General features: G+C 51.9%; 7 protein-coding genes across 7 annotated transcripts; 5 read left to right on the top strand and 2 right to left on the bottom strand.

Moving 5' to 3' along the window:
* The first annotated feature begins 111 nt into the window (after positions 1–111).
* pbs2 (mitogen-activated protein kinase kinase PBS2) lies at positions 112–2,611 on the top strand. The gene is made up of 2 exons (XM_073776726.1): positions 112–1,769; positions 1,824–2,611. The coding sequence occupies exons 1-2, from the start codon at positions 213–215 to the stop codon at positions 2,235–2,237; spliced, it is 1,971 nt and encodes a 656-aa protein (XP_073633288.1). The 5' UTR covers positions 112–212; the 3' UTR covers positions 2,238–2,611.
* Positions 2,405–4,869, top strand: glr1 (glutathione-disulfide reductase GLR1). Its single transcript, XM_073776725.1, has 3 exons — positions 2,405–3,422; positions 3,477–4,309; positions 4,360–4,869. The coding sequence occupies exons 1-3, from the start codon at positions 2,986–2,988 to the stop codon at positions 4,791–4,793; spliced, it is 1,704 nt and encodes a 567-aa protein (XP_073633287.1). The 5' UTR covers positions 2,405–2,985; the 3' UTR covers positions 4,794–4,869.
* A 3,369-nt stretch (positions 4,870–8,238) lies between these two features.
* On the top strand, positions 8,239–9,701 carry BDV14DRAFT_186727 (glycoside hydrolase family 16 protein; the record flags this gene model as incomplete). The annotated part of the gene is made up of 3 exons (XM_073770857.1): positions 8,239–8,323; positions 8,378–8,658; positions 8,781–9,701. The coding sequence occupies 3 exons, from the start codon at positions 8,239–8,241 to the stop codon at positions 9,699–9,701; spliced, it is 1,287 nt and encodes a 428-aa protein (XP_073633286.1).
* A 471-nt stretch (positions 9,702–10,172) lies between these two features.
* Positions 10,173–11,213, bottom strand: BDV14DRAFT_162992 (uncharacterized protein). Its single transcript, XM_073766963.1, has one exon. It carries the CDS (start codon positions 11,185–11,187, stop codon positions 10,333–10,335), a length of 855 nt encoding a protein of 284 aa, XP_073633285.1. The 5' UTR covers positions 11,188–11,213; the 3' UTR covers positions 10,173–10,332.
* A 773-nt stretch (positions 11,214–11,986) lies between these two features.
* Positions 11,987–13,791, top strand: BDV14DRAFT_162990 (threonine--tRNA ligase MST1). The gene has a single exon (XM_073766962.1). The coding sequence runs from the start codon at positions 12,017–12,019 to the stop codon at positions 13,589–13,591; it is 1,575 nt and encodes a 524-aa protein (XP_073633284.1). The 5' UTR covers positions 11,987–12,016; the 3' UTR covers positions 13,592–13,791.
* A 16-nt stretch (positions 13,792–13,807) lies between these two features.
* Positions 13,808–16,923, top strand: BDV14DRAFT_41591 (putative C6 transcription factor). The gene is made up of 6 exons (XM_073776722.1): positions 13,808–14,268; positions 14,393–14,463; positions 14,608–15,001; positions 15,062–15,143; positions 15,197–15,983; positions 16,037–16,923. The coding sequence occupies exons 1-6, from the start codon at positions 14,161–14,163 to the stop codon at positions 16,845–16,847; spliced, it is 2,253 nt and encodes a 750-aa protein (XP_073633283.1). The 5' UTR covers positions 13,808–14,160; the 3' UTR covers positions 16,848–16,923.
* A 76-nt stretch (positions 16,924–16,999) lies between these two features.
* BDV14DRAFT_195017 (putative MFS quinate transporter) lies at positions 17,000–18,716 on the bottom strand (the record flags this gene model as incomplete). The annotated part of the gene is made up of 4 exons (XM_073772080.1): positions 17,000–18,045; positions 18,095–18,163; positions 18,211–18,564; positions 18,623–18,716. 4 exons carry the CDS (start codon positions 18,714–18,716, stop codon positions 17,000–17,002), a joined length of 1,563 nt encoding a protein of 520 aa, XP_073633282.1.
* Between the last annotated feature and the right edge of the window lie 266 nt (positions 18,717–18,982).

Raw genomic sequence — 18,982 nt, 5'->3', positions numbered from 1 at the left:
TTCCCTTCATATCCTGTTTGTCTACCCGTCTGCTTCCCTGTTTCCCCACGCATTGCTCTCCGAGCGAGCCGACCTCGTTTTTCTCTCTGCGTTCTCTTCATGTTCCCGACCCGCTGATTGCTGTGAGACGACCTGAAGGTACTGGAGAACGTGCTCCGGCCTCCCCGCCTCCCGGTTTTAATTGACCTCCCTGCTTCGAGATCTCGCCGACCATGAGCGCTGAACGCGATTTCGCTGCGGAGGATCCTCCCCTTTCTCCTCTATCCGACAGCGATCACACCCCTATTACCCCCGATGACGAGGTTTCTCCGCCTGTTGCCAACAACAAGACCCTACCGGTCCTACGCCGGACTTCCGATAATGCCACCAAAATCACTCCCTCTTCCACACATTTAGGGCAAGTCAATGCAGCACGGCATGGTGGTGCAGGCGCTGCTCGTCCGCAGGCCTCAATAGGCAGTGCGAATCAGGACATACTGGCGAAAATGAAGGCTTTTCAGCTATCAAGACAGGGTGCACCCCCTCCTAGTTTGAACCAGTCTGCTTCGACAGGGACAATTCCACAGGGAAAATCACAATCAAGCGTCTCGACGCCAACTGGCCCGTTAGCGGGCAATTCACCAGCAGTGATGAATGGACCGTTAGCAGGTGCAATGGGAGGGCGTTTCCCTCCTACTCATCGACCAAGCCCGAAGAATTGGGCTTCAGCTCCTACTGTCGGTGGCGGACCTCCTGCCATGGGGTCTCCCAAGGGCGGTTTGGCCGCCAAACGCATGAAGCCAGGGCTTAAGCTCTCAGATGCTACTGGGCCAGGCGGCCCGGCGCCTGGAGGGCAGTCGCCGGCCAGTGGTCCGACTGGTGGCCCTGGAGAGTCAGCTTTTAGCAAGTACTCGGAGTATATCGACACCAAGTCAGGAACTTTAAAGTTCAAGAACAAAGCCATCCTCCACGGAGGTGGCATTGAATTCTCGTCCGGCGCTAGTTTCAATATCTCGTTGGACGAGGTGGACCGTTTGGACGAGCTAGGCAAGGGAAATTACGGGACTGTTTACAAGGTTCGACATAGCCGCCCGCATATGCGTAAACCTGGACAGGGATTAGGCGGAATCGTCAGCAGACCCCAAGGAGGCGATGATTCAGATACGGATGGTACTCCGCAGCTGGAGCCACAAGGTGGTTTGACTGGAGCCGTTATGGCTATGAAGGAAATTCGGTTGGAATTGGACGAGAATAAGTTTGCTCAAATCATCATGGAGTTGGATATCCTCCACCGATGCGTTTCGCCATTCATCATCGACTTCTATGGTGCCTTTTTCCAAGAAGGGGCTGTGTATATCTGCGTCGAGTTTATGGATGGTGGTTCGATTGACAAACTCTACGGTGAAGGCATTCCCGAGAATATCCTTCGCAAGGTCGCGCTCTCAACAGTTATGGGGTTGAAGACCCTCAAGGATGACCATAACATTATTCACAGAGACGTGAAACCCACCAACATTCTTGTCAACACTCGAGGCCAGATTAAGATTTGCGACTTTGGAGTTAGCGGAAATTTGGTCGCCAGTATCGCAAAGACGAACATCGGTTGTCAAAGCTACATGGCACCTGAGCGTATCGCAGGTGGTGGAGTGCAGCAATCTGGAGCCGCCAGCGGCGGAACATACAGTGTCCAGAGCGACATTTGGAGTTTGGGGCTATCTATGATTGAATGCGCTATTGGCCGGTATCCTTACCCGCCAGAAACGTTCAACAACATTTTCAGTCAGTTACATGTAAGTGTCCAGTCTTTCTTTCCTTTCTGGCGAGAAGCTAACATGACTACCTAGGCCATTGTTCATGGCGAAGCACCTACTCTCCCAAAATCTGAATACTCAGACGACGCACACTCATTCGTCAACGCATGTCTTGATAAAAACCCTCAAAGCCGCCCCTCATACAGCATGCTTCTCCGACATCCCTGGCTCTCATCCCTTATGCAACCCCCTACTGAAACAAACAACCACGATATACCATCTATTTCTCTCGCCGACGGAACCTCTGGCGAAACCACTCCCCCGGCAACAGATGATGAAGAAGTTGCGAACTGGGTTAGAGAGAGACTGGAGAAACGCCGGATGGGCCAAGCCGACGGTGCAGATAGGCCAGCGCTGCACGCGGTTGCGTTGGATGCTGTACCTGGAAGTCCACTTCTTGACGATGCCTCTATGTCTAATCTCTCGATTGCTTCTGAGCCAGCCTAGTGTATTCTCACTTCGTTTTCACCATCATATCAAGACACATAGCACTATCTAAACATTTGCTTTGTCTCTTTCCTTTCGCATACCCATTTTGCTCGACGCGCATCTTCCCTACAGAGAATTATTGGCGCTGGCGCCATCCAGGTAGACGGTCTGGCTTTTGGAAACCGTCATGTCAGCTCCTGGTCAGCGTTATATTGTTACGAGGAGGGATTCGCAAGACCATTGACCGTGGACTTTGCGGTCTTGCTCTGATCTTTCGTGGTTTCAGTTCATTGCTAAGAACACAGTGTACACTGTATCAAGACTTCCTTGTACCGTACTCAAATCATCCAACGAATACTACTGAATGCTGAAAATCTCTCCAAATGTCCATATTATTAGTTAGCGAACAGATTCCAGACTGCTTATCAATCAGTGCAGCGCCTGAGCAATGCTGAGTAATGACGCAAGCCTGGAATCACTCTTACGAACACCAATGAGAGCGAAGACAGCATAGCGGGAGGGTAGTATCGCGCAATTGATTATGCGACCGCAGATACGAAGTAAGCACTCATCAATGGTTGGATTGAATCTATAGTAGGTGCTTGTTTCCTGCAAGTCCGAGCGCTGAAGCGTGGCCAGTGCAGCGATAGCGTCATTTCCGCCGAAGCTCCGCTAAGTTTTCCCCCTCCAATCCTCCACCTGCAGCCTGCCGACAGTCACCCCTCCTCCCCTCTTTTAGTCCCTCGCTCCCCGATAATCCCTCCCCATGCTTTCTCGCTCCTCCATTCGATCTTTTACTTCCCAAGCGTCGAAGACCCGGCTCACCCGTTCGTCTTTGACCCGCTCTTCTTCCCCGATCACTCAGTCCTCCCGAGCATACGGAGGTTACGGCATTGCCACGACTGTTACCCGAAGCGCTGTCAATAGCACCTTGAAGAGAGGCGTCCTGGCTTCTACAGCTTCCTCAGCTACTTCTATTGTTACTGGGTCCCGTCTCGCATCTCTCTCTAGACACTTTTCTTCGAACTCTCCGGCCGCGGACTCCAGCAACATGCCTCCCGTTCAGACGCAGCAGTATGACTACATTGTTCTCGGTGGTGGAAGTGGTGGTAGCGGTAGTGGACGGAGAGCCGCTGGTTGGTATGGCGCAAAGACGTTGATTGTGGAAAGTGGCCGCTCTGGTGGTACTTGCGTTAACGTTGGGTATGTTGCGACGCCCTGCTGAAGAGTTCAGCTACTGACCATGATATCCTCTAGATGCGTCCCCAAGAAGATGTCCTGGAACTTCGCCGCTATCAACGAGAACATTGAAGCGGCTCGCCACTACGGCTACGACCTTCCTCACAACTATAAGATCGACTACAACCACTTCAAGAAACTCCGCGATGAGTCCATTGAGCGATTAAACGGCATGTACGAGCGAAACTGGAACAAGGAGGGTATTGACCTTGTCCACGGCCGCGCCAAGTTCGTCGAACCCAAGACCATCGAGGTCGCTTCCGCCGACGGCACTACAACCCGCTACACCGCGCCTCACATCCTCATCGCAACCGGTGGCCGCCCCAGCATCCCCAACATCAAGGGTGCCGAGCACGGTATCACATCCGACGGCTTCTTCGAGATCGAGGAGCTCCCTCCTAAAGTTGCTGTCGTCGGAGCTGGTTACATTGCCGTCGAATTGGCAGGCGTGATGGGCACCGTCGGCGTTGACACAAACCTATTTATCCGTGGCGAGACCTTCCTCCGCAAGTTCGATCCCATGATCCAGGAAACCATGACAGCGCGCTACGAGGCCGCGGGCATCAAGGTCCACAAGAAGCACCCCGGCATCAAGGAGGTCCAGCTCCTCCGCGACGGCAAGGGCAAGGACAAGCTCCTCAAGCTGATCATGAACGACGGCTCAGAGATGGAAGTCAATGAGCTCCTCTGGGCCATTGGTCGTCTGCCCGAGGTTGAGGACCTACATCTTGATATCCCCGGCATCAAGCTCAACGAGAGCGGCCACGTCGTGGTCGACGAGTACCAGAACTCCAGCGTCGAGGGTATCTACGCCATTGGCGACGTCACTGGACAGGCCGAGCTCACTCCTGGTATGTCCATCCCCACTGCCGCTCTCAATGATACTAACATCTGAAAACAGTCGCCATCGCCGCCGGCCGCCAACTAGGAAACCGCCTTTTCGGCGGCCCCCAATTCAACACCGCTAAACTCTCCTACGAAAACATCCCCACAGTCGTCTTCTCCCACCCAGAAGTAGGCACAATCGGCCTGACGGAGCCCGAAGCACGCGAGAAATTCGGCACCGGCAACGTAAAAACATACCACACAAAGTTTACAAATATGTTCTACACTATCTTCCCCGCTGAAGAAAAGGCCAAAAATCCGACGGAGTTCAAGCTTATTGTTGCCGGTCCGGAGGAGAAGGTTGTTGGTCTGCATATTTTGGGTCTTGGGTGTGGTGAGATGTTGCAGGGTTTCGGGGTTGCTGTGAAGATGGGTGCTACGAAGAAGGACTTTGATGCTTGTGTTGCTATTCATCCTACTTCTGCTGAGGAGTTGGTTACCCTTCGGTAGAAGGGTATGTCTATAGATAATCTATCCAAAAAACCTAGTGTATTTAGTGTTTAAAAGAGCAAAGAGAGTTTATCTTGTTATAGTCTTGTCTTGATTGTGGATATTGAAGTAAATAATGGGTATCTTGATATGTTAAAGAAAAGGAAAAGGACTAAGTAATGAATGATGTTTGCATCTCAAGCAAGATGCTCAGCATGATAAATGCGATATTGCGCAGGAGGACAAATTTCCTCATGTGCGAGTATAGATGGCTGGATATGCTGTATACCACCAGGGCAACAGTCCCATCAAAACATGGCCCAAACTTAGGCAAGCAATCTGTAACCGTTACCGTTGCGTTTACCCAACCCAGTGGGTCTGGCAACAGTATCCGTACCATAATGATAGTATCCCGTCATATAAACAAGGCTGAAGCCTGAAGCAGACACATGCCCCAACGTTTCAGCCCGGCAGCCGAAACACTTCTTGTGGAACAGGGATCGCTAGCCAAGCTATCCTGCCACCGGGCCGCGCCAGCTTATTCCAAGATTCCAGAACTCAAAACTCAAAGCCCGGTGTGTGCGACATGAGACGCATGGAATCGTCAGCACTCAGCTCGTTTTGTCTGTCAGACGGACCCGCTTTCTTAGGGTCTTTGGGGGTTGAGATTGAGACGGGGCTCGTGTAACCCTTGCGCAACGCAAGGTTGGGGGTGTTAGGCGTTTGCCGTTGGTAGGGTGTTGTTGTATCGAACGGGTCGTGGCGATAATCCATCAATCATCGTTCTTCCTGTTTACTCTGGGTATAGATCTCGTTGATGGATGTGGTTTGTCGGTAGGTGTAGGCGAGGCGGGGTAGATCGGTTCTTCAGCCTTTCTGATTACTGAACCCAACTTATACTCCGACGCCTTATGTATTCGACGCAGTGAGTTGTTGAAGGTGAAGAGAGGCGTCGCGGCGTGTTTCGTTGATTTGATCTCGCAGATAGTCGGCGCATTTTGGTGGTCACCGCCTATTGGGAACCTCGGCATCGTATACTCCAGGTTTCGCAATTTTTTTTTCAATCTAATTGAAGATCATGACAGCGAACGAGATGAGGCAGAAGCAGAGCGGAATGTAGACTTTGCTGTTGCCGTTGTCTGAGGTCTCTGGATCGGAAAGAGGAAGGGCAGAGGAGACGGCCACGAGGGAGAGATTGGCAGGCGACGGGGCGCGGGAGATACAGACGCTCTGAGGGCGAGAAGAGGGTCTTGACTTGGGAGCCATGTTGACTTCGTATTCGAGTTTCATTTGAAAGACAGTATGTAGATTCAGCGCATAGTTGGATGAAGAGAGAAAGGAGTGTACAATCAGTCGGTCAGTAGATAGTTGTTGAGGAGGGGAGCGAGGCGGGGAGAGTGCCTTGACATATCACGGGCACAACAACATGATGCCGGGGCAGCCGTTGATTTGTTGAATGCGCTGCATTGCACAACGGCCAGCCAATCATGCTTGTCATTCCCGTCACTCCCTCAACAAAGCCGCTTTGGGAATGCTGACTAAGTTGTCAGGCAGCCAGCGCAACTAACCACCAACTAACTGCCCAAGTTCGAACCATGGATAGAGCGTCGTTATTTCATCTATTTGCTGCCATTGTTAATTGTTCTGTCAGCTCCGGATATTAATGAGTTAATTGCAAAGTGGTCCGACCGTGGTCGGCATTGGTTTCCGTTTGCGGTTCCACGAGGTCATTAGTACTGTGGTTCTTCTGAATCATCACATGGTTCTCTGTTGTCTGTACCGGTAGTAGCGGGCCCTATTCTTAGGTCCATGTCGGAAGGCAAGACTGGGGAAGAATGAGACATAGAGTCAGATGACCTGCTTCTATCGTTCTAGTAGTCTAGTGATGGCGCTTGTGAAAGTTCAGAATACGAAGCCATCATGAAGATTTTGGAAGTTTGAATACTGCTAGAGTGTAAACAGTAAGAACTGGGCTTGGAATTGAGGCTCGGCACAGTTAGCGCAGGGAATTAGGAAGGAATTGCCCAGCAGCGCTTGCACGTTTTCAGCCTTCACTGCCACCTGCGAAGGTTCCTGGCTTCCGTTTCCTTCAGCTTCTGCCTTTCTTAGCAGCTTCTTATCTGTGGATTCGCCGAAATCAATTATTCATGGCTCCGCTATCACTCGACTGAGACATCAATCTCGTTTGCTCTCTGCCCTTCTTTGTAGAGCGAGTGCGAGATTACCGGTTACGCCATGCTGACCATCTATCATGGATTGACTTCGAGCTTCCAAGACAGATGCGACAATCCTCAAACAGATCAGCTGAAAATCATCATTTGGAGCCGTGCTGACCGACGTGACCGAAAGCGCCCGGTTGCGAGGAGCGCTGGTGGAGCCACGCAATGGGGGGATTTCGCCGTGCACGAGCAGAGTCTTCTCTCCACGACTTTGGCACCCGCTAGCTGCCACGCTATGCGCCGCACCTGAAACTAGACAGCCACCGGATTGGATAGGGTCTAGGCAGTCATGATGCCAGAGAAAAAAAAATGCAACCTTGGGTCTGTTTGACATATTCCAACGGCGTTGTATCTGGATGCGGTCGCAATTGCCACAGAACATCCGCGCGCAGCTTCACCAGCCTCGTGGAACTAACTGCATCTGCTCGGCATAACCGTTGCAGACAGTCACTGCTTGCAGACCAAGACTCTTGGGCTCTTAGCGCTTCCCCAGTGATCCTCCCGGTTGAACTTGTTTCCACTCACTGACATCCACTCGGCAGACGAACCATCAGAGAATCACGGCCTTCGCCCAACTGAATCGGGGGCGCTAACATGCTATGATGTCTTAGACTGGGTCTTCCTCCAACGCGATCGTTGGTTGCTCACTCCACCAGTCTCCAAAATCCTTCAATCACATTGTCGCTTCGATTCAGACTTCATGACCACCAGCCTCTCAGCTTTGAGTCACCCGGTGCCACTATTGCCGCTGCATGAGTTCATTCACACCCCAAGGTGCAACCAGGGGCACAGCTGCTTCGCTTCCAATTATATCCTTGCCTCGAGATTGCCCTTGTTGGCGGCCCGAAGATCCTGGAGAGTTCTTTTCTCGGTGGTTGGTCGTATCATTATTCATACGCTCTTAGGGCCTTTGTCCCTCGGGAGAAGTATTAATAGAGACTGCCTAACCCTCATGGCGGCTGAATGTTACTTTCATAGTTCACATATAACAACCTCACCTCCGCCTGCTTGATTCTTTTGCCATAGCAACGTCCCTCATCTGTCCTTCGCTTTATCTTTCTTTTTGCTTTTTTGTGGCGCTTGGATCGCAATCTCAGCTTTCCTGGGGCAGCCTTTCCTTCGATTACGCCAGCGTAAAGCTTACTTCCAACGCCCTCTTATAAAAAGACTGGGCCATCCCTGAATTTCTACTCAAATCTTACACTCGCTAGTCAAGCACACTTGTCTCAGCAATAATTTTCCTCATCATGTATCTCAAATACGCTGCCGCACTGGCTTCAGTGCTTCCTCTCGCTCTTGCGCAGACATACACTGACTGCAACCCGCTCGAGAGTATGTGCTCATCGTCAATTGCTTTGTTGACTTGAAACTAACGCAGTGTAACAGAGAGCTGCAAGCCCGATCCTGGTCTGAACAGCAAGTCTTTCGACTCTGATTTCACACAGGGAGACTCTGCCCTCGATGGCTGGATCAAGGCCGCTGGCGACGTTAGCTTCGGTCCCGATGGCGCCGAGCTCACAATCAACAAGCAGGGTGATGCGCCCACCATTGAGACCGACTTTTACTTCTTCTTCGGCAAGGCCGAGGTCGTCATGAAGACCGCGCCCGGCACTGGTATTGTCAGCAGTGTTGTCATTGAGTCTGATGTCCTCGACGAGGTCGACTGGGTAAGCTCATAATTGCTTTTCCTTTTATTTCTGTTTGCGCTGCAGCAGCAAGCACATTTTAATCTCGCCTGCATGTACATATACCCACTTCAAGACTGGGCTAACGGCGTTATGTTGTGCAGGAAGCTCTTGGAGGCGTCCCTACCCAGATCCAGACCAACTACTTTGGCAAGGGTGACACCAGCAGCTACGACCGTGTTACATACGAGCCCGTGGATGGTCCTCAGAACTCTTTCCACACCTACACCATTGAATGGACTCCTCAGACCGTCTCGTGGGCTATTAATGGTGACGTCCGCCGTACCTTGACCCGCGCCGAGGCTCAAGGTGGAAGCCGCTTCCCCCAGACTCCTGCTCGTCTGAGAATCGGTATCTGGGCAGGTGGTGACCCTACCAACGGTGAGGGTACCATCGAGTGGGCTGGTGGTGAGACCGACTACAGCGCTGCCCCGTTCACCATGTACATCAAGTCCGTCCACATCGAGAACACCTACCCCGGCAACGAGTACTCCTACTCCGACAACTCCGGTGACTGGCAGAGCATCAACGTCGACAACTCCAAGCCCGACACCTCTGCCTCTTCTTCCTCTTCTACCTCCTCCGACAGCACCACCACCACAAAGAGCACCGCCTCGTCCTCCAGCAGCTCGACCTCCACCGACTCTGAGACCACAACCTCCACCACTGACTCTGAGACCTCGAGCCCAACTTCCACCACGACAGACTCTGACTCCGAGACCTCCACCTCCGACTCAGACTCTTCCTCCCCCACCGCCACAGAGACCGGCGCTGGCTCTGGTTCCGGCTCCGGCTCCGGTCCCTCTTCCGACTCCAGCTCAGACGCCACTTCCACCTCCGGATCTGGATCTGGCTCCGACTCCGAATCTGGCTCTTCCTCTTCCACCCCTACTGAGTCCGAAGGCGCTACACCCACCGACAGCACCGATGACCCTGAGTTCACGGGCGCTGCTTCGTCGCTGACCAAGTCCGTCGGTGGCCTCTTCACCGTTGTCGGCGTGATGGCAGCTATGCTGCATCTGTAATTTTATGTCTACGATTTTTTGATCTTGTTTACTGCTTATTCCCCAAGTTTGTCCTGAATGCGTTTTGAAGGACTTGCACATGCACTGCACATAAACTCAATGCAAATATTTGATCGGTTTTCAACAAGGGCTGTTAGGATTTGGAATTGGATTGTTATGGCTATGGAGCGCGCACGGGCAGTATGAGGGTCTTAGCTTTGGTATATCATAGGTACCCGCTATGGCTCCTCTTACTTTCGTGCTGCTACTGTCAGGGCACTTTGGTATTCTGATGCGTGGGTTCTGACTTATGACTGGTGGCGCTTTTTACGTTCTCATACTTCCTTTGATGACATTTGGTGGTTACATACTACATACATGCTGGGTACATATTGATGGGTACCTTCTACAATACATAATAATGAAAGGGGTTTAGTCCTTAAGTTGTTAGATCTGTAAGATGTTTCAGATTCAATCTCTTTGTATGATTTCCCGAGAAGTAAACAACAAATCGTAGAAAGTTAAGCCCCATATGATAAGTTGTCCCTGAATCCAACGCCTAAATCCATCAAAGCCCAGTCCCAAAGTTGCGGGTATCGTCCATTCATTCAAGTCGTGATATCGTTATTTTGTTATATGTAGCCCAATGTGCTTATCGCTTATTCTGCTGCAACTCCCTCGATAGATTTCTCGCTAGACCAGCAACAGGACGGTGATGCGTCGCAGCTTTACGGAAGATCTGCGAGAGTGTGAGTTCCGCTTCTGATGATACAGTGTCACTGGTACTGTCCTGAGAAACGCCACTGTCGCGGGAGCGAAGAAAAGAAGGAAGAGCATTGACGAAGGCGCCGAGTCGACTTGATGAGGTTCCGTCTTTGCTGGATAGGTACGTCCCAGAAGAAGAATACGAGCCCTTGGACTCCCGATCCACGATGCCCTCAATTGATTCGAGATGGTCGTCTAGCGTTGCAAGATCCGCAGCCAGCGAGTCAGCCTTGGAGCGCATCCTAGCCATGAGTTGAGCAATATAATTCTCCCTCCTAAGCATCTGAGTAGATAATCTAGCATCGTGCGCAACAGAAGACCTGCCATCTGAAGCCGCCGCATTTGATTTCGGTTTCACATCCCCCGCAGCAACAAGGCTATCAACAGCCGATTGGAGATCGACTTTCAGGGAATCGAATTTCCAGGCTGCGATGCGGATAGCGCGCCAGCAGCTTTCGAACTCGAGATCGAGCTCGTGCTTTGTGCCTGGGTGTGCGCGTTTCAGTTCGCGCTCGACTGTGCGCAGTTGAGACTCGGTTTGTTTCAGGGAGTTGTTGAGGGGGGCCATTTGGTGCAACGTTGTATTGAAGAGGGATTCCAGGCGGGTTTGGGAAGTAAGGATGCTTTCTAACGGTGTGGATTGGCTGTTGCCGGTTGCATGGGGGCTGGAATGTTGATGCCCAGGGTAGCGCGGGACGCAGCTGGATGAGTATACTGCAGAGATTGGACCAATAGAGCACATGCTTTGATACTGCGTCACAAGCTCAGGTAAGATGAGCAGGTGTGCAATTGCTGCTAGGATAAGAACATTGGCTAATGTGCGAATTGGCATCTCGAGAAGTGCGAAACGAGACTGTGTTTTGTGTTTCGTTGTCGTGATCGAATGAGCGTCCTGATTTGGTGTTTTGGGGACTGCCGCGGGCGTCCTCGCTTTTGGCGCTTGCTCAGCAGACGGTTGATGTCGCCGTCTGAGTGATGGGCTTGCCTGCTTTGTTCGCACATTTGGAGCAATCCATGATGCTTCGGTGACAGGCGTCTCATAGATCGAGGGCATAATAAGCTCTGGTCCTGACACGGACGACGGCGGGGATCCATGGTTGCTGTCTCCATCTGGGACTGGTCGAGGGCGCTTGGGAGTGACAGGTAGCCTCTTGTTGCTCGCATCGTCTCTCTCAGTGTGCATCGATGCTACTACCCATGATTCTCCCAGTACTGAGGAGGACATTGCTGTTCGTTTGTGTTGGCGACAACAAGCTTTCTTTGGGCGTCAACGCGGGCCGCCGATCAATCAAGGCCTTCGAGTAGCTGGACGCGTACTGTCGCACAACAACGTAGCTATAACAGTGACTAGCAAGAGAAATTTGCGAATGAAATAAGGTATGTGTTATATCTTCAAGATCGTGAAGAAACGATCGTATACTCTGTCGATCTATTTGGAGCGAAGGCTGGCGCCAGCGGGGAAGAAGCATGGCGCTAGTCCTAATCTGGCCATCACGGGAACCGGAGACTGGGAGGTCTCAAACAATTATTTCGTGCTTGACCAAGAGCTTCCTCGTCGGCATTAAGTCAACATGCGTCGAATATACCCTTTATTACGACAATCGTTACTACTGAGAAGACCAGTCGGCTATCGCTGTCCGCCGGCCAGGGTCCAATGGCTTTCATCAACGGCGCGCCGACCGTGTTCATGCTCTGACCAACAGTCGCAGCAACAGCCTCCGGGAAACCAAGCTACATCGTCCGCCGACTATCGCACCCTGGGAACCGATCAAGAGCTTTTCACAACCTCTATCTACAGTCCCGGGTCTCCTCTCTTCCTTCCGAACGGCACCCACATCATCAACAAGCTCATCACCTTCCTCCGCACACAATACCTCCAATATGGCTTCCGTGAAGTCCTGACGCCGACGATCTACAAGAAATCGCTGTGGGAGGTCTCCGGTCACTGGCAAAACTACAAAGATGATATGTACGAGGTGCACGGCCGCGGAGCCATGGGCGAGACAGAAAAAGAGCTTGGAGAAGACGAGTCTTACGGTTTGAAACCGATGAACTGCCCGGGACATTGTCTGCTGTTCAAGTCGCAAAACCATTCCTACCGAGAACTTCCTATTCGCTATGCCGATTTCAGCCCGCTTCACCGAAACGAGATTTCTGGCGCATTGAGCGGTCTTACACGAGTTCGGCGATTCCACCAAGATGACGGTCATATTTTCTGTCGCCCGCAGCAGATCGGACAGGAGATCAAATCGGCTCTTGGGTTCGTTGATCTGGTGATGACGACATTTGGATTGGGGCCTTATCGGCTGGTCCTCTCAACGAGGCCTGAGAAGGACTTTATTGGTGACCTGCAATTGTGGGATAGTGCAGAGGCTCAGCTGCGCGAAGCTCTTGACCAGACTGGAAAGGAGTGGGCGTTGAACGAGGGTGACGGCGCATTCTACGGACCGAAGATCGATATACAGCTCCAGGATAAAGCTGGCAAATATCACCAGTTGTCCACCATCCAATTGGACATGAACCTGCCGCAGCGATTCGAGCTGGAATATGATGTTGCAGAGGGAGAGCAAGACTACAACCCGGCAACTCCCGGGAGGGCAACGCCTGTGCTGATTCACCGCGCGAATTTTGGATCCCTAGAGCGCTTCCTTGCCTTGCTCATCGAACAATACTCAGGCCACTGGCCGTTCTGGTTGTCGCCGCGACAAGGTATCATCCTCACAGTAAACCAGGATGAGGCTGTTGTGAAACAAGCGCACGAAGCCGCAGCGAAGATTTCAGGGTTCAAAGCCCTTGACCAGAGTTCTATAAATGGAGGGATCCCTCAGCCTCTTTCAGCTACAGACTCCACGTTCTTGATCGACGTGGACGCAGACAGTCAATCGTTGGGAAAGAAAATCCAACGGGCGAAGCAGATGAAATATAACCTCATCTTTGTTCTCGGCCCCAAGGATCTGGCCGAGTCGCGGATTTCGGTCGACATCAGTGGTCAGCTGCAGGGCAGCTCTGGCCGCAGCGCCCAGACTCTGCAAGCAGTGCTAGCCGAACGGTTCGGCGAGAAAGTGCTGCAGAAGCCACGGGCGATCCCGGTACCGATTGACGATGTCCACGGCTTCCTGGTGCAATTGGAGAAGCACTTTGTATGATATAAGATGTTGGGGGCCGTTGATTGATGTACAGTAGACCTGCCGTGTATAGCATCCAAGTAGTGTAATTTTAGAGCTCAGCCGGCCCACCAGTATTGTTGGCCCCAAAGAGCAATTTGTCAACCACAAGGAACGGGAGAAGCTTCACAAATCATCACTTGGCAACTCGCCCGCGATATTAGGACGGGCAAGGTCCATCGTGACCACGGTGATTCGTTGCCGATCGGCCAACTTGACCAGGTCGAGAGTTGGCTCGCCGCTTCCACACTTCGACACTCCCCACTCTTCCTGTTCCAGAGTCGCCGTCCCAGGCTTCCAGGCTCCCGGCTCCAGCCTCCACGGCCAAAGGCACCCCCGCCTTGCCAGCTGAAGTCGCTGCTTTCGCTAAGCCTCCCGTGAACAGACTGGAACTGTCATAACTAGACAGAGTTTATTGGGCGCGCGAGTCGCGAGTCTTTTGCGGAGAACAGAGCCTCCCGTTATAACTGCGCCGGCTCTCTGTGCCCAACAACCTCCCGTCTCTTCTTCCTGAGTCTCGTCTTCATGGAGATTTCAGCGGCGTATTATTCATGGTCCGAGAAGCCAAATCCAAAGCCTCGGGCGTGGCCGGTGCGCCAGTGAAGGGCAATCCATCGAGAAAGAGCGCCTTCTCTTGTGAAGGGTGTCGCAAGCGCAAAGTGGGTTTCTCCCTTTTCCTGTCGTCCGACGTCCCCTGTCAGGCTGTCCCTGCCTTCGGATCGTCTCCGAAATCGTCTGTTCCCTGTTCCCTTTCCCTGTTACTAACCGGCAATTCGTCGCTAGGTGAAATGCAATGGAGCCAGTCCGACCTGCTCGCGATGCGCCGCACGTGGGACCGATTGTGTTTATAGCTTGTAAGTCCGATCTTGATTACTTTTGCTTAGATCTCACGCCGTCTCTCCAATTGCCCCGTCCTGTTGGCCAGCCTTGCATGAATATGCGATCTATCATCGGGCGCGCGCCGATCCTTCGCATCGCTTGCTGACGGATCTCTCTAGAGCTCCCACTTTGTCCTATACCAAACAGCTGGAGAGGCGAGTGGCAGAGTTAGAAGATGCTCTCGCAAAACACCGCGGTCAACCTGTCACAGACGCTGCCGAAGGAAGTCCATCGTCTTCGGCAGCTACCGCAAGCGAGTCTAGGAGTTTGACCCACAGAGAAGCCAATACAGGCGATGACCAGGACATCTCAAGAGACTTTGAAGGCCTCAAGGTCGAGCATGACGGCCGAGTCTCTTTTCATGGACCGACAAGCCTGTTCCAACTCCCGAGTGGCGCATTGAACGCAGCTACATCCAACTCTCAAGCTTCAGTACAAACAGGGGAACGTAAGGAAAGACTCGTCAACAATGCATGGCGTGAACGGGCAATTGAGCAGATGGCTGCAATGCCTGTACGTCTACAAAAATTTTAATTTGACAATCGCACCCGAGACTAATACTTTACCTTCCAGGAGCCTTTCCAATACCTCCTCGATTCACATTGGTGTTGGATCCAGCCACTTTTCAACTTTGTGTACAGGCCTGCGTTTACTCGTATGAAATGCCCCTCCTATGCACCTTACAACTCGTGGCTAATCTATATTAAGGCGATATGAAACTCAACGGCCCTTATTATTCGGACGCCCTACTCAACGCGCTGCTCTCGCACTCAGTCCGGTGGTGTAAAGCCGAACTAAGCATGGGCGCTATCTTGGAGTCATACGAAGGAGGTGCTGTATTCTGGCATCGTGCAGTGACAGGCCTTTACGACTCACTCAAAGATGGCGTTGTGAACATACCTAATCTTCAGACTCTGCTGCTTCTTAGTGCACGTGAATGTGGACAGGGTAATAGAGCTCAGGCATGGCTATACAGTGGGATGGCGTTCCGAATGCTCGACGATCTTGGCATCACAATCGACAGCCGCAAGTACTCGGACTCTGCCCAACTGAGGGACGAGGACATAGAGATTCGGAACCGTCTCTTCTGGAGTTGTTACTTTTGGGATAAGATGATGTCTTTGTACTTCGGCAGGCCTCCGACGTTGCAAAGTTCACAAGGCTGCCCACCGCGAACACTTTTAGACGATACATCTGAGCTTGAATCCTGGACACCTCACGGGGTTGTCTTTCCTGACGGAGCTCAATATCCTCCTGCCCAGGCTCACTCGACCTCCAGTTTCGTGGAAATGTGTGGGTTAATGGAGATTCTCAATCAGATCTTGGTACACATCTACGACCATAACCGCCAGATATCTGAAGCGGAGTTCCAGAACTGCGTTCGGGAACAGTCTGCTAATCTGGGAGGATGGTGGGATAATCTACCGGAACACCTGAAACTCGTCGCTACAGACTTACCTCCTTACTCCCCTCCTAGTCATATTGTGACCCTGAAGTATGTCTACCTCAGCGACCCTTTCTAACTTGAAACTAACATCTCGGCTGCAGCTGTGTTTACCACACAATCAACATTTTAATCCACCGACCCGCCCTTTGCTCAAAATGGACCCGCGAAGCATACGACGAAAGCCACCTCGTTCATTGCATGACGTCTGCAACCGCTATCCTCTCCATATACGGAATATACCGACGCACTTTTGGAGATAGTCATGTTGTCCTCTCCATGGCCTACAGCGTCTACACAGCGGCGTCAATCTTCCTCCTTGAGATCCAAGCTTTGAAGCATGCGGCCCCTGGTACTCTGGACAAATTGAAAATGTGCATCTTTGCATTACAGCAAGTTACGGTTTCCAGCCCAGTGATAAACACAGTACTTGGTCTCATATGCCAGGAAATCCAGCGTCTTCAAAAAGACCTCAACATCAACTTAAATATCCCCCCACGAGAAACGCCTCAAACTCACCCATCACAACATGCTCCAGCCACACACCGCCGCTCCCCTACTACACAATCTTCAATGAGTATCCAACCCACACCCCGCAATATCTCCGCACGCCAAAGAACAACATCTACAATCTCCCACGTCGGGATCAACATTGATCCCTCCATCGACCCCTCCACAGCCCAGTTCTATCCTTACCAACAACCCTTCCAACCAGCACAGTATGAGGCTCATCCTGCCGTCACCCCCGGTCCGACAGCGCCGCACGATCTCAATGCCTTTCCAGACGCGCTGATGGCGGATAACATCGCTTCCTATGAGATTACGCCGGAGGTATTCGAGGCGTTCTCGTATGCCGAGCCCATTACGACGAACATGACTCCCGCCGAAGGGTATGGGTGGGTTAATCGACCTTGAGTTGTGGAGGAATTTGTTCGAGGATGAAAACATGATTGTACATTTTGAGTTATAGTATATAGCGAGTCCAGCGTTGTACATATTCCAGTCAAATAAAACAAAAACGAAAAGGGTATATAGTTCACAATTTCTTTTCAAACTCCAATCAAATATCAAGACAGCGCCGCTGAACCAGGCCGTTCACCCTCATCCTTCGGCTTAACCTTAGCTCCCCATCTAAGCCACCAAGGCCCATCGAACAACTCCCCCATCCTCTCAATCTCGACGCCCTTAGTTTCCGGCATCCAAACACTCAGCACGCATAGACCAATGAAACAGATAATCGCCCAGAAGAGGTACGCGCCCCAATTCTTCAACGAAACGAACATGTTCGGAGTTACGCGCACAACCGCGAACTGGAAGAACCAATGCAACGACATGCTCACTGCGTAACTTACGTTTCTGATGCGGGTGGGGAAGATCTCGGTGCCGTACAGGTAGGGGATTGTGCAGAGGCCGACGGACCAGCCGACGGCGTAGACGAAGATCATTGCTATTGCTGCATCAGAGGCGGAGCGATTGATGACTTCTGATGTACCATCACTTGGTGCTAGGACTCCCATGTAGCAGGCTAGGTAGACGTGCGCTATCAGTTGGAGGGAGAGACCTAGGAGAGCACAGCGGCGTCGACCGAGGTAGTCGATAAGTCCCCAGGTGAAAGCCATGGTAAAAACGAGTTTGACGATTCCGTAGGCGCCTGAGGAGACGAGGGAGGTTGCGTTCCCTGTTACACCAGCGGATTCGAAAATAGTGGAGACGTAGTATGTTATTCCGTTGCCGCCTGTCCATTGCGAGATTGTTTGCATGGACATGAGGAGCCAGAAGCGCTGACGGTAGTTGGGATTTGTTTGGGTTTCTTTGAAGGCTGTCCAATTTGAGGTTGAGGAGAGGGTGTCTGCTCTGAGGCGGGATTGGGTGGTGATCTGATCGAACTCATCGATTATGTCTGAAGATGAGATGTCCTTTCCACGGAGGCGGGCGAGGACAGCTCGGCCTTGGTCGAGGCGGTTCCGTGAGATGAGGTAGCGAGGGGTTTCTGGTAGGGCGAATGAAGCGATGAAGGCGAGTCCGGCTGGGATAAGAGGGATAGCCTGGACTAGTCGGTACTGAGTGCGCGTTGCAGACATATGGATTTTGGCAGCGTAGTTGATGAAGAATCCTAGAGGTTACGTCAGTTATGTTGTGACTTGCATAAAAAACCGTCTTACCCAGAGCTAGTACTGCCAACAGTACAACCATGTAAATACTAACAACCAAACCTCTTGTACGCGTAGGAGCTGAGAACAGTCAGCTAAATTCATCAGTGAGGTTGGAATTGACGAACCAATCTCAGAAAGATATAGAGGCGTCACGACTGTCAAGGCGCCTGCGCCAAGTCCACCCCATATTCTAGCAAACAGAAGCAGGCCATAGATCCCAGAAGCGAAGATCTGGATGAATGTGCCAGAGGCCCAGACAACAATGGCCAGCCGCCATGCTCGTATCCTCCCTAGACGGTCGTTCAAGTACAGCGAGATTAAAGCGCCCAGCGCCGCGCCGAGGACATTGAACGACGTGATATTCGCCGTACGGTTTGCCAGTCCGGTTTCATCGTTTGTCCAATTCGACTCCAGGAGGTTGAAATCGACCATGAAGGAGTCCAGGCGCACAGAGGCGCTGTATCCACCTTCATCGTAGCCTTGGACTCATTATATTAATATCAACTTCATAGCTTAAGACTGGCACATATAGCGCACCTTTTGGTATACTTCCACAAGCAACAACGAATATGACAAAGGCATAGAAGGGCGGGAAGGTCCACCGCGCGCTGTCCACTTTCAGTCTCCTCATGACGGGCGACCAGCGGGGCGAATCAAGAGACTGACACTGAGTCAGACCGTCTCGGTGTGATTCCGTGACTTTGAGACCCTCAGTCGACATTCGCAGTCAAGGATTTCGGCAGAGGAATCGGGAGTGGAAAGCCGTCGAGTAGAGGCCAGGAGCGCGAGGGAAGAAGAAAGATCTCCAGATAAGAAGAAGCTCGGTCAACTTCCGAACTTCGCAACTGCTCTTCTCCTCATTCTCCTTCCCCTCTTCACTCCCCCGTCGATCCATGC

Source organism: Aspergillus stella-maris, assembly GCF_047715825.1.
Source record: "Aspergillus stella-maris strain CBS 113639 unplaced genomic scaffold BDV14scaffold_2, whole genome shotgun sequence".
NCBI lineage: Eukaryota > Fungi > Ascomycota > Eurotiomycetes > Eurotiales > Aspergillaceae > Aspergillus > Aspergillus stella-maris.
The sequence above is the reverse complement of the archived record's forward strand: the minus strand, read 5'-3'. Positions and strand labels throughout refer to the sequence as shown.